Below are 12,972 nucleotides of genomic sequence, written 5' to 3'. Positions count from 1 at the left end.
GAATACCATAGCCGTCAGAAGAAACAAGGGACAAAGACTTCACACTGCAGTTCTTGCTTTATTTGTGTGCAAAACTGGAGTTTAAAAAGCATTCCTTGAGCCAAGCTGTATCTTTTAACAACCTCAAAATCCCCAAATGGGTGGGAGCACCACTTCTACTGGGGCTATAGGGGGAAAAGTGTAAAGCAAATGAATGTTTTGGCAGCATATTTTTAGAGAAGTAATAAGTTTAGGTTTGAAGTCTTTGACATGCATGCAGTATCTAAGTGCTGGAATCATTATTAATCCCCTAAACACAATAGCTAGCAACGGCTGCAGACGAAAACCCCAAAAAGAACAAATTGGCCAATCTGGGACATAGCTGCACCAGCAGGACAACCTACACATTTGCTACCTCTGCACCTTTGCAATTCAATCTAATCACCGGAGTAGAAACATAGTTCCTAGAAAAGCCCGATGTCCATGGAAGGAGTACAGCAAACCAAGGCAGAGACCAGCTATGGAAGCTTTCCTGGTACTGTCTTGATGATGTACGCTGATAGTGATCTTCCACAGTGAAGCTGAGAACACCTGATTGCTCCTGGTCATACAGCTCCTGCCCTCCCCCACCAAATCTGTCTACAATGTTGTTAAATGGGGCTATTTGTGTTGGTGGCCTCTATAAACTGGACTAGACCATCAGTTTTTTCTTACACAGGCCAGAGAAAAAGCCATGATAAATCTAGGCTGAATTTCAGCAGGAGATACAGGACAGAAAGATGTGTATCTTTAAAGAGATAGCCACTTAAATCTGATATGTTTAGAAATTCTCTCTCATGTGAAATACTCCCTAATTTTCTGTTGATCCTTAACACCACTGGTCACAGCACCCCATAAATAATGCTTTCAAGAGAAGACAGGTCAGTTCATTCCTTGAGAAGGAACGTATTCCTGGCTCATTTCTTCAGGATGTTTTGCCTCTGTGTCTAAGCTTGCGGGGTCTCCAGAAACTCACCAACATCCCTACAAAGCCAACTAACTATAAATGCAGCCATAACCTACTGCAGGATCAGACCTAGAGCTTCAATGCTTGAAGAGCCTACGCAACAAATTCTTGCCTAGTTTTTAATAGCAAGTACATAGGCCCCAGCTTCAATGAAATGCATCTTCTAAAAGAAAGTCCCAAGTCCTTCTTTGGTCATGTAAACTATCCTAAGAGCAAAAATCAAACTGCATGACATTTTTCTTTAAATCACTTCCTCTATTAATCGATAAAATCAGCCACAAATGTTGGCCCAGTCTACCATGAGGCACACAGATAAAATACCCATTGAGCACATTCCTACCGGTAGAATTAAGGTCATTTTTTTTTTACTCTTGCATCATATAATAAAGAATATGCAAGGGGTAGCTAGTTTAGTCTCCTATATCTCAGAAGCACAATCAACAACAGCCTTCTGTTGTTCTGTTTTTTGTTACAAATTTGCAAACAAATATAGATACATACATGCATACAAATAATAAACTGGGTTGAGTGAAGGGTGGCAAATCCAGAAGTAAGGTGGTATTTAACTTCTGCCTTGTCTTTTTTTTGTGAAAAATTCTGAACTAAATTCAATCCATACTCCAAGATTATAGGCCATGATGCCTTTGTTGGGGGAGGAGAGAACCCAAGTTGGGGAAAGGCTGTGTGAGAGTACGATGAAGATGCTCTGTGCTCCTACGCTGCAGACATACTCATTGCTCGCATTTCTTCCAGTTTATACCTACTCTCACTTTAGGGACTTCCAATTCACAACACAGAAATCTCACCAGTACACTTAAAAAAAGAAAGCAAGAAAAGAGAAAGAAAAAAGAATGCTAAGACTGTAACATTTTAGTTCTCTTTGAAGCAAGATTTAACATGAGTGGAAGAATTGTACTGAAAAAAAAGGAGTCTGTCACAGTCCAGTACCTCACAGGCCACTGCAACAAGTTTGACAGCAGCCTCTATAGAGTTGGCTTGCTTCTGGTTCACTGCACGTGAATACCACAGTCAATATCTGCTCACTCGACTAATACTGCTGACTACAGCACAAAGAACACAGGAATTTTGTCCAAGAAACCACAGGCTCTGAGCCTCTGAATGTGCACTATATTTAGAGCTTGCATTCTTTGCAGCTGATAACAGAATGAGGTAATATAAATTTCAAGTAGCAAAACTCTGGTATTGCAGCTATTCTATGCATTTTTTGGTTAAATGATAAATTAAGACAATGACCCACTGATTTGCATTCTCCGTGGTTTTGTGCATGAATATTTTTCCTACTTGTTTTGTTTATGTTTTCCCTCTAATTTTCCATCTTTCTCAGACTCTGAATAGATCCTTCCATTAGTTTTAACTGTAAAAATAAAAAATAACTCAGGCCAAGTCCATGATAATAAATCCAAGAAAAGACACTCATCCTATTACACGAAGAGGGTGCACGCACATGCACAAAAATGTGCACACTTGTACATATACATGCACACAGGGAGCATCCCAAATGCTCGAAGCCATGCCTAGTTATTCCTCAGTCTACAGCAAAATGTTACATGCGAGAAGGTGTCCTGAGGCATGACTTTGGTGGCCATTCATTTTGCTTCCATCAGCTCTTAATTTATGCTGGTTTGAAAGCCTGCCTTAGGGAACCACTTCTCACTGGCAGCCGGGAATTCGTCTAAGTGCTGTTAACAACCCAGATGGGGTAAAACAGCCAAGTGGCACTGCTGCCCAGTGGTAATACCTTAATGCTGATAAAACTAGAAGCTGTTTCTCTTCAGCACCATAATCCATGCAAACCACTCTAAGAATCCCTTTCAACTGGATTTAGGTCCCCCCAGACGAACCTGTGTCAACCGGCCTCTCAGGTGTACTTAATACAATGACCACCAAAGGCTCTCCTCTCTCTTTCCTCCCTTCGCACTGTGCCAGGATCTGTCCTGCAAGCTGTTGTTGCTACCGAGTGACTGTATCGTGAATGGTGGTCAGCCAGCAGCCCGCTGGTGAAAGCATGCCTGTCTCATAAGTCTGGGGACTGCTGTTTCTCTAGCATCTTTGGCTCTCCGTGAGGCAGGAAAGAATACGAGGTGAACCCCACTTGTGCATGCGGCTTTATAGGGTGGCTGTCAGGGCACCAGACAGCCTCTGAGAGCTTGTGATAACAGCAGGAAAAGGCATGTAGAAAGAAAAAGATGAGGTCTGTGTTTATGTTTTTTGTTGTTGTCGTTTTTTTCTTAACATAAGAGATGAATAGAAATTTGGGGGAAAGTTTCTACAAAACAATTTTTAACAAAAGAAATCATTGCATTTTGCAAGGTCTAAATTTTCCTTCTACATTAAAAGTCTCACCAAAATTTTCCTCGTATTTCAGTTGCTATAACTTCCCCAGCCATCCTGAAATCAAGCTCACTGTATAAGAACAAAGACTCTCTGTTAAAGCAATATTTATCTGCCGCTATTGTTTCTCCTTTATAAATCTGTAGTTCCTTGGCATTACAATTAGCTACTCCAGAGAAAATGATTATGTCACAAAGTATTATCCGCAACAGAAACAGATGAATGATGTGAACCAAATTTAATCTGGTGCAGTTAGAGGCAATTCTGTTGGCTTTCATGTAAATGTGCTCGCTAAAAACGGGGATGATTTTTAGTGGTGAATCCTCATTTGATCCAGAATTTATTTGCCAGCATAAAAGATCTTTTAAATAAGATACTATTTTCTCAATACTCTCTGTTTTTTTCTAGTAGGAAGCAAACCCAGGAGAAATTTAAAAGACTTCAACAGAATGTGCAGAAACTTTAGACTAGAGCTTACCTAACCAAATCAATGTAACAGAATTTGTGTAAAACAGCTACATTCAAAAATATTTCCCTGTTATAATGCACGCACATTTTTTTATTCCAGCTTTCAGAATCACAAATGTAACAGTAGCACCTATCCATTTATTTTTTTGCGATTCAGAATATGCCACCAAACACAGAATCGTTTGTTTTCCAAATTTTCCCCAGTTTCAAATACTTTTTAAAAACACGGTTTGTTTCTGTAGTTGCTCTGCAAGTGTGCTTGCAAAGGAGAATTTATGATCTGAAAGTCTTATGGTAAATATTACTAAACAAGTAGTACCAGCTGAACAGAACACTGATTCACTATTTCAAATGATGCAACACTACATACTGCATGAGAGAGCACAATTCTGGTCTAGACTCAGGCCTCCTCTTCCCCGATTTGTAAAAGGTCTGGCACTGAATGAAAACTCCTGATGATTATGCATGGGCATCCAACCCAGCTATTTTACTTCTATGAATTACCATCAGCACACCGCTCTGTCACCAAGAGGCATGTGTGTTGCCTACAGAGCCTACGATGTGCATATCCATGGCATAAACTAAAATCGAATAAGCTTACCAAGACACTGGACCATAGTGCTTCCTTCTCAAATACTTGCTGTAACAATGTCCTTGGCTATTAACTGCTTATGTTGGTGCTGCACCTTCCCCACTTCCAGGGACAAGTTTCTTGGGGTGCTTCCTATTCAAGATTTCTCCTTGCTTACAGAAAATGCTTCCATGGATGATTTTGGAAATCTTATAACTACAGTCATCTTTTCACGTCCTAAGATCTTCCCAGCCTTTATTCTTCAATGGCTACAGGCTAAACCATAAAACTTCTTCCAAGTCTTAAAGAAATTAAAGCCAATTCAACCAGTGATGTTTTTCACGCTGGCTGGGGCTCTCCTTCCCACTATCAGAGAATCAATGAATCCTCCAACAAACTGAGAAGCTCCTTGTCAAGTCTCTGGCTCAGAGGTACACTGAGATAAAGTGGCAGGTAGAAGATTTAAGAGGTTAAAACACTAAGATTTTTAAAAGAAGTAAGAGTTTAGGAAAGAAAGTATAAGGACAAAATCAAAATATCTGTGATAAGGTTGGGAAAATGTCCTATGAACCTTATGGCAAATAGTTTCTCTCATAATCAAGGACAGTTTGCGAGGCCAACACTTTACTCTTCTCATATTTGGACATCCCCCATTGTACTGCAAAATCAGAGGGTGATGAAAGCTAAGTGCCTGGGCCTGACTTTTCTTTCTTTTTCACCCTTGTGTAACTGATGTCTGTATAAATTAGATATGAAATAACATATCCAGGAATCAGACTCTCTTTTTATGAACTTGAAGCTGACTGCAAACAGAACACATGCTTTGTTTTAGTGCCGGTGCATTCACGCAGTTCAAAATATCTGTTCAAGGGATTACTGCTAGGCACATGCATAATTATCTGCATGTGCATAATTTTGGAGCTTGTGACTGCCAAACTTGGATCCCTGCAAGCCTCAATCAGCAACTAGAAAAAAGGAGCTTGGAGTATTGCTGATTCAAGGAAGTTACAAGACAGCAGCTTTAACTTGCAGCTTCCTCCTTGCAAGTGCAAACTTCCCTGGCCATGAGTGTGCGGGTAACATCGGCTTACTTTCATTTGGATTTCCTTGCTCATGCTCCCTTACTCACAGCCCAGGGCTAACAGAAAATGGGATGGCAAAAGAAAGAGAGATGAAGACTAAATGGATGAACGTTTGAGAACACGCATGGTTCCTGTAGTATGTTCAGCCCTGAAACTTTAACTTTGTACTAGCCTCCTACAACATGCCCATTAACCACCCTGAGGACATGCACAGACACTCTGGAGCCATTCCAGACACTGCCACTTTGCAATTGTCCCCTGCCCCACCTCTGTGGGGCAGACTTCCTTCACAACCACATGAGTGATACCTGGAAATACTACCTCAGGTCTCCGTAAAGGCCATCCAACCCAACTCTGTAATAAGCAGATCAGGAGAAACCTATTAACGCAGCGCCTTAAAGCTGTTGAGATGAGTGACCACAGACAGTAACTTCTTAAAGCACTGCAGTTAAATCCGTGAGTAGAAGTTTGTCTTTGCCTTTGGAGCTTTCTCTTTCTAATTAATAAAACTCTCATCCTGGCTAAGCCAAATTTTTAAAATTGTGGCACTATAAAGCTATTTACATTTGTGTTGTCATAAAAATAGTCTAGATGCTGTTATTCCTCCTCTGCCCACTGCTAACGACTCATTCCAACAAAGACATAAGATGACTAAGAGCTAGCTAACAGCAAATTTATGATTTGGCTCCTAAGGAGTAAAAAAATAAAAATAAAAAAATAGCATGCTCAAAGTATTAATTTATGTTCAAATACCCTCAGCAGCAGCATGATTTTGAATCACTGGACACTACTTGGAGAAGGGGTCTCTCTCTATTGGATGGACTGGCAAATGTCAAGGACTAAAAATGAGCTTAGCTTCAGTTTCTGCTTTAGTACCTGACTTCAGAAATCAATTTTGAAAATTAAGAAAGAGCTAGACAAAAGCAACAACAAAGAAAACCAAAACAAGCAGTGGGATTATTAAAGCCATGCTTCTTTTGGTATGTTTTAATCATATGATATTTAACAAGTAATTTATCTTGCTAGTTCAATGAAAAGTAGTAAAACTGAATTACAGTTTACTGGAAATATCCTGAAAACTAAGATTCATGCCTTGAATTCGAAAAAAAATAATAATAGGAAAACACATGCTCTGGATCCAATTACAGTGTTCATGTGTTGCTACTAAAGAACAACTGAAGTTTCATACGTCTTCCGTGAAGTATAAACCGAGGATGTACTTTGGAAATTCCAGGATAACTAAACAGTCCTAACAAACAGGTTTTGGTAACACAAAGTGACATATTTCAGTACATATTCATAAGGGTTGGGGGTTATTATTGGTCTGTAATTGCAGTTGTTCTAACACCTAATAAGCCATGGTTGGAAAAACAAAGGCAGGTTAATTTGTGATTTCCTCTACTCATTCAGAGGCAAATTAAGTGTCAAACAGCTAATACAGAACATATTTCATTTTATGAGATTTTAATTTAATTCTGCACCATATCGTTGATGCCTTAATGTAGGGTGGTTTATCTAAGAAGAAGAGCAATTTATAAACCTCTTTCAATTGAAACCTTTAATGATAGGATATGATAGCATAATTACAGCAATGCCTGCTAGACCTAGTATACATAAGCATCTGTCAGCAATTCCATCATAAACATAAAGCCCTGTTTTAGGGGTTTATAACTCAGTTACAAAATTTGGCTCCAGGGTGAAATTTGGGATATAGTTCTGCCCATCAGCAATTAAACTACAAAAATCATATATATAAATATGTGTATATCTTTAGAGCTGGAAGTACATAAGAGACCTGTAACACCTTAAAAATTCCTCCGCTTGTTTTTTTTTTTTCATTTGGCCACTGTTCAAAACTATGTGCATATGTTGTAGATATCATGTGGTCAAGGCCCCCTCCACATTTTTTCTGCACTTGTATTATTCTTAACTATTTTCACTAAGGCTTGACAGGTTCTGGAACATATTTCTAGGAGCTTGGATAATTGGAATTATTCCAATTCTTTTGCTTTATTTTTATATTTTTTATTTTTCCACATCTGAAGGTGCTATGAAGCCAAGGAGAAAAACCACTCATGCAATGAAGTCATTGATGAAACTATGGGTAAACATGTATCCTCACTGGTGTTCTAGCCATTTTCTCTCAGAATTCTCAAATAACTTCTCATATCTGCTTCTCTTGTTCGTTCTTTCTTTCTTTCTTTCTTTCCTTCTTTCTTTCCTTCTCTCTTCTCTCTTTCTCTTTCTTTCTTTCTTCTTTCTTTTCTTCTCTCTTTCCTTTCTTTCCCCTTTCTTTCTTTTTCTTTCTTTCCTTTCTTTCTTTCCCCTTTCTTTCTTTCTTTCTTTCTTTCTTTCTTTCTTTCTTTCTTTCTTTCTCTTTCTTTTTTTCTTTTTCTTTCTTTCTTTTTCTTTCTTTTTTCTTTTCTTTCTTTTCTTTCTTCCTTTTTCTTTCCTTCTTTCCTTCCATTTCCCTCTTTCTTCCCCTTTCTTTTTCTTTCCTTCCCTCCATCCTTCCTTTCCTTCCTTCCTTTCTTTCTATGGCATTAGGACTGCAGTCCAAACAATTGTTCCAAAAGATCCCAAATCTAACATTCCTAAGTGATACTTACACCAGGGTCTGTAAAACTCACAAGAAAACTGTTGGTGTCTGTCACATACAAACATTAAAATATATTCCTGAAACCCGCTAAAGCATGAGAAACCTTAGAACCTACAAAGAAGCTCTTTGAGTCCAACAGACTTTTTTTTTTTAAGTTGCATAATTCTGAATTTACATTTAATTACACTGATCATAATGGCCCAAGGATCTATTACAGCTCATCATTTTAATGGTGACATAAACTAAATGAGCAAAAGAATTGACAGGAGTTTATGGAAAAATAAATGGCCAATATCAAGTAAATTTTCAGCTTAGAGCTTGGGCCTATATCAGAGCATGTCTCTAAAGCAACTGCCTGCAGCCATACGGCACTGTGTTAAGATCTCCTGGTCTCTTACAAGCCTCTGCAGGGCCCGGCTGAGTCACGGCTCTGAGGCAGGGCCAGAGGGGTACCGGGGCGCCGGGTGTGCGTGACTCACTGCTCCGATTCCAGCAACCAAGCGTGGCGCCAGAGGGGAGTACCGCCGAACTCCAAAGGAGGCAACGTCTTTAGGAGCTCTTACAGGAACCCTGGCACTCTATCAGTATACATGCTACTCCCAATTTCCCATCGTCACCCAAAGCAGGGGATGGCGATGTACCCACACAAAAGCCCCTGCCTGAGGGTGCATCATAGGGCCAGACAGGGCCCCATAGGGCATGGGATACAGAAGCCTCAGTGGAGGCTCGCATCTGGTGCCCAGATTTTGGAAGAAGTCCCTCTGCTAATGTAAGTTAAAACACGTCAGTGATCCACTTTGGATCTAATTCACCAGCTGACCAGGCTCAGGCCTGCTGCCCTTGCTCTGGCAAGCCATGGAACTGGTACGCTTGTTTGCAACAATGCAGGAATTGCTTCCTAGGGCTTCCTACCGTGGTCTTGCTCACATTGAAGACAAAGACAAATTTCCCATTAGCTTTAGAAGGAGCAGGACCCTTTCCTGAGCTCCCAGCCACAGGTTATTTCCTTCTGCTTTGAAAACAATGGAAAAAAAGTGCAAGAAACATCTAGTCAGAATGTTCACATGCACTGCAAAATCTAGGATGACCGTAATGACTGTATGAGCCTGCCTCCTTCAGTTTACAACGTTTTTAGCAGCAAATTTAAATGTGTATTTGAGTATACTTTATAACGTGTTTGACAGCAGTGTAGATACTGATGCATCAGAGGAACTCAGGAATAAATCACAAGTTTCTGCACTCTCCCTTTCTATAAATACCCACTTTTCCTCTAATGCCCAAGAAGACTGCAACACAGATTTATTACTTACCTCCAGGCAAATCTGCTCTAAAATTACAATTCAGTAATAGAAGACTGATCCAAAAAAACTGTTAGTAAAATATTGTGTGTGTACTTGGGCATGTAGTTAGGATTGTTAATATCAATTAATTCTGCTCACAGAGGAGGACTTGTTTTAAAACAACTTCATTTTTCTTCTGCATATATGTAATTACACAGCTGTAACTAATAGCCATAGCAAAGCAATCTGCCATCTAAACAACTCACATTATTCTTCAAAGTATTACTTGTGCTTTTCTTCTTTTATTTTCTCAGTATGAGAGGTGATTAGTAGATATGATTAAATGTATATATCAAGCCTTTTAGCAAAGTACTAAGCCTTGCTTTTCAGCTTCATTTTTAATGGTATATAGCAGATTTCTGGACACAACTGTTTTATTCTACAATGCTGATATCTGTCTCCACATATAGAATAAGATAATATTTATTTCTACAGGATTTCACCACTACCACCCTTTTCTAATGCATGTTATCACCGGTATTCATTTCTTTTATCTTTGTGTAAACCATGTGCTCTATCACATTTGCCATTTTGTTTGGGTGACATTCCCATCAATCAACCGATTGCCTGTGCGTGCACACAACAGGGACTATGAAAATTTACCAAAAATTTCATTATGCTTCATAGCATTCACTGGAAAAAGAACCTTTGGCACAAGAGAGAATTTTAGCTATGAAGAATCCCAAGCCTAATCCAGACAAAATACACGTTTTGCCTGGCTGTATTTCACAGGGTTCAGCACTTTTTAATTTAGTATTTATAGAACGACAGCACACAGAATAAATGTCAGCAAAATATATAGGTAACACTTGCCAGCCACCTACTAGAACAGGAATTCCTCAGCTACCAGCCTGGTTCTGCTTCATAAACAGATACCCTCTATGCTTTCTAAAAGTACATCTCTCTCTTCGGCTAGACTGGCAAAGTGCTCCAGGTGCATGGTTTTAAGCATGGCAAAGATTCATATACTTGCCCATTCTTCAAGGCAGCACAGTCAACTGAAGCAAAGAGGAAATACTGAATACTCACACATGCAGAGGAGGAATGGGAGATGGTTCATAATGGTAGCGTCCCTCATGATGTCTTGCATCAATTGGCACAGGAGGGTGGAATGCTGGAAAGAGGTGAGGCGGATCTGAAAAAAACAAGCGAGGTTCCCAGATCTGAGTATCTCCGGTGACTCTTTAGAAATAACGTTGATCAAAACAGAAAAGATAGTTAAAATGTGTGCCAACAGCTCTAAAACTTACAGGTCGAATTCTGCTTTCCTGCTGCAGTCAGTCAGGTCTGCCTGAGCGTTTGGCCCACTGTATTTGCATGAATATCTACTTACTAATTTCACTATTCTCTTTTTATAGCTTAAATGGAAAGGGACATAAAGAAATCTTTAATAAATTATTATGCGCCCATATGTGAAGTGTCAGATCAAAAGGACCATCAAGCCTTTCATAAGCATTCCTGATTTATTTTTTATTAAAACAAGAAAATATATCCCAGGAAGAAAAGTGAAGGCAGAGAACACAATACAATAAAAATGTATACCCTCAGAGATGTGCACAGTCCTACAACGGAAAGAAAAACTGAAGCAGCCTGCTGAGAAATGACAATCTGGAGGAAATCAGAAAACGAAGTTAAGAGGGACACGCAACTGAGAAATGCCGTACCGGAGATGCTTAACTGCATTGCACGGACAGGCAGACACATCAGGAGGAATGAGCCTAAGGACAAGGGGATTCACTCCGTGCACCCCTCTTAAAAAGGACGAGTGCTTTCTTTGTCCCTGTGGCTGCAGACCCGGAGACCCTCAGCTGCCTTACACCCCTGCCCCGTTCCCTCCAAGGATGGGGCTCGCAGCTGCCACGAATCCATTCCCTACTGTTTCCGGAGAGCCTCAGCGACCAGGCTGACAAAAGGGGGAATGCGCCTGGGCCACCCCTGCTCGCCCCCACCTCCCGCTGGGGCTCACACGGAGGGGCCGAGCACAAGCCCACCCCATGTCTCCCCACCACGCCTGCGGCAGAATCGCCTCCCGGTTTTGGACGAGCACCTCTGCCACCGGCGTGCGCGATGGCTGCGGGTCAGTCCGTGCCGTTCCCGGCTGCATCCCAAGTGCACGAAACTCAAACAGTTCCCCGAGAAGTGCTGAGCCTCTCCAGAGGCACAAAACAAACAGATCCTGCCCAATTATTACCTGATTGCCACTTGAGATGAAGTCATGTGTTCATCCGACACTAAAAGCTAACAAGTACAGACGTTAGGTCATGTCATGGATTTACTAAAATGCTTCTAGAAAGAAAAAATCTTTAATTATGCACTCGCAGTAAAACCAAGCCTGTTTCAGTTTTGCCTGCTGACTCTTATGGTATCTTCTCTTCCTGTGTCCTGCCTTTCCTATTCATCAAAATGTAATCCTCTTCTTAGATTATGTTATCTATGGAAACAGTTGCCTCATGCCAACTAGTGATGGTAAAAAAATAGAAATAAAAAAAGGATTTTTCCCCTTGGTATTTGTACAAAGTTGGGTTGGTTTGTTATTGTTTTGAAGAGGGAACGAAAAACTAGAGTAACAAAAATCATGGCCCTCAGGGAACAAACACAGCGGATGAAGGGAAAATCACGTACGTTGTGAGGAAATATTTCCAATATTTCAGGGAAATCTGGAAACATTTGAAATTGCCTGCCCAGTTTCAGGGCTTGTTTTTGAGAAACATCAGCTAGCATGCAATCAGCCACAGCACATTTCTGCCATGTACTGACTCAGGGCTTAGCACCATAAATGAAAAATAATTGTGGCTTACTAATGGGAGCTGGGAACCCGACCTCATGGTAGTTTTCATTCCAGTTCTGCTACACAAACTGGACTTCAGCACGAGGAACAGAGGGTCACGGATAACCAGAGAGCCCGGCAAGCACACAGCTGTCGTCTGAATGGAGGATGCTTGTTTCCACCTCACAAAATGCATTCTTCGCCAGCCAGCAATGTGTACATGGGAAAAGGGGAACAAGGGACGTGTTTTTGAGTGTATCTCCCTGCTCACCTCTCCTGTTCCCTGCCTTGCTGGTATTGACTGCTTTAGCCCAAGATGAAGACAGCAGGTTTTAAACCAGATGTCTGGCCTTTGACCGCAAAAACTCCCCCACTTTCAATGAGGATGGTCTTTCCTACCTCTCCCGCTGTCCTCCTCTGCCCTGCGCATCTAAAATTGTAGGTCTGGGGAGCACAGGTGAGACCACAAAGGTTTTGGCACCCTTCTCCATCTCAGGCAGGATGGGTGCCAGCTGGCCGAGGCCACGGAGCCTCCTCGCTGCCCCACGCTGAGCACCTACCCCTGAGATGCAGTGCCAGCGTTTGTGCAGCGAAACGCCATTTAACCCTCCGGAGGGCCAGCGCTGAAGCTGAACGCAGTCATCTATCATCCCCTATCTGGGGAATGGAGAATGCCTTTTAAATGACTCAAAAATGGTATTCCCCTTTGCGGGGCTGGTGCAGTGCAGAGCACCAAGAAGTTGTATTTAACACATGGGACATAAATCTCCAGGAACACCTTTCCGAGTCCTCTCACATTAAGATCCTT

General features: G+C 41.0%; 1 protein-coding gene across 6 annotated transcripts in view; it reads right to left on the bottom strand.

Moving 5' to 3' along the window:
• The window catches only part of GLI3 (GLI family zinc finger 3), a 217,826-nt gene that overhangs the window by 86,643 nt on the left and 118,211 nt on the right, over nucleotides 1-12,972 (bottom strand). For all 6 annotated transcript variants that reach the window (XM_080582212.1, XM_080582209.1, XM_080582211.1 and 3 more), the window contains one exon: nucleotides 10,427-10,532. In XM_080582212.1, coding sequence (XP_080438338.1) covers nucleotides 10,427-10,532 — 106 coding nt within the window. The remainder of the gene's footprint in view (nucleotides 1-10,426; nucleotides 10,533-12,972) is intronic.

Source organism: Anser brachyrhynchus (genome assembly GCF_964034855.1).
Source record: "Anser brachyrhynchus genome assembly, chromosome: 2".
NCBI lineage: Eukaryota > Metazoa > Chordata > Aves > Anseriformes > Anatidae > Anser > Anser brachyrhynchus.
This window is presented reverse-complemented; position numbering and strand designations above follow the sequence as displayed.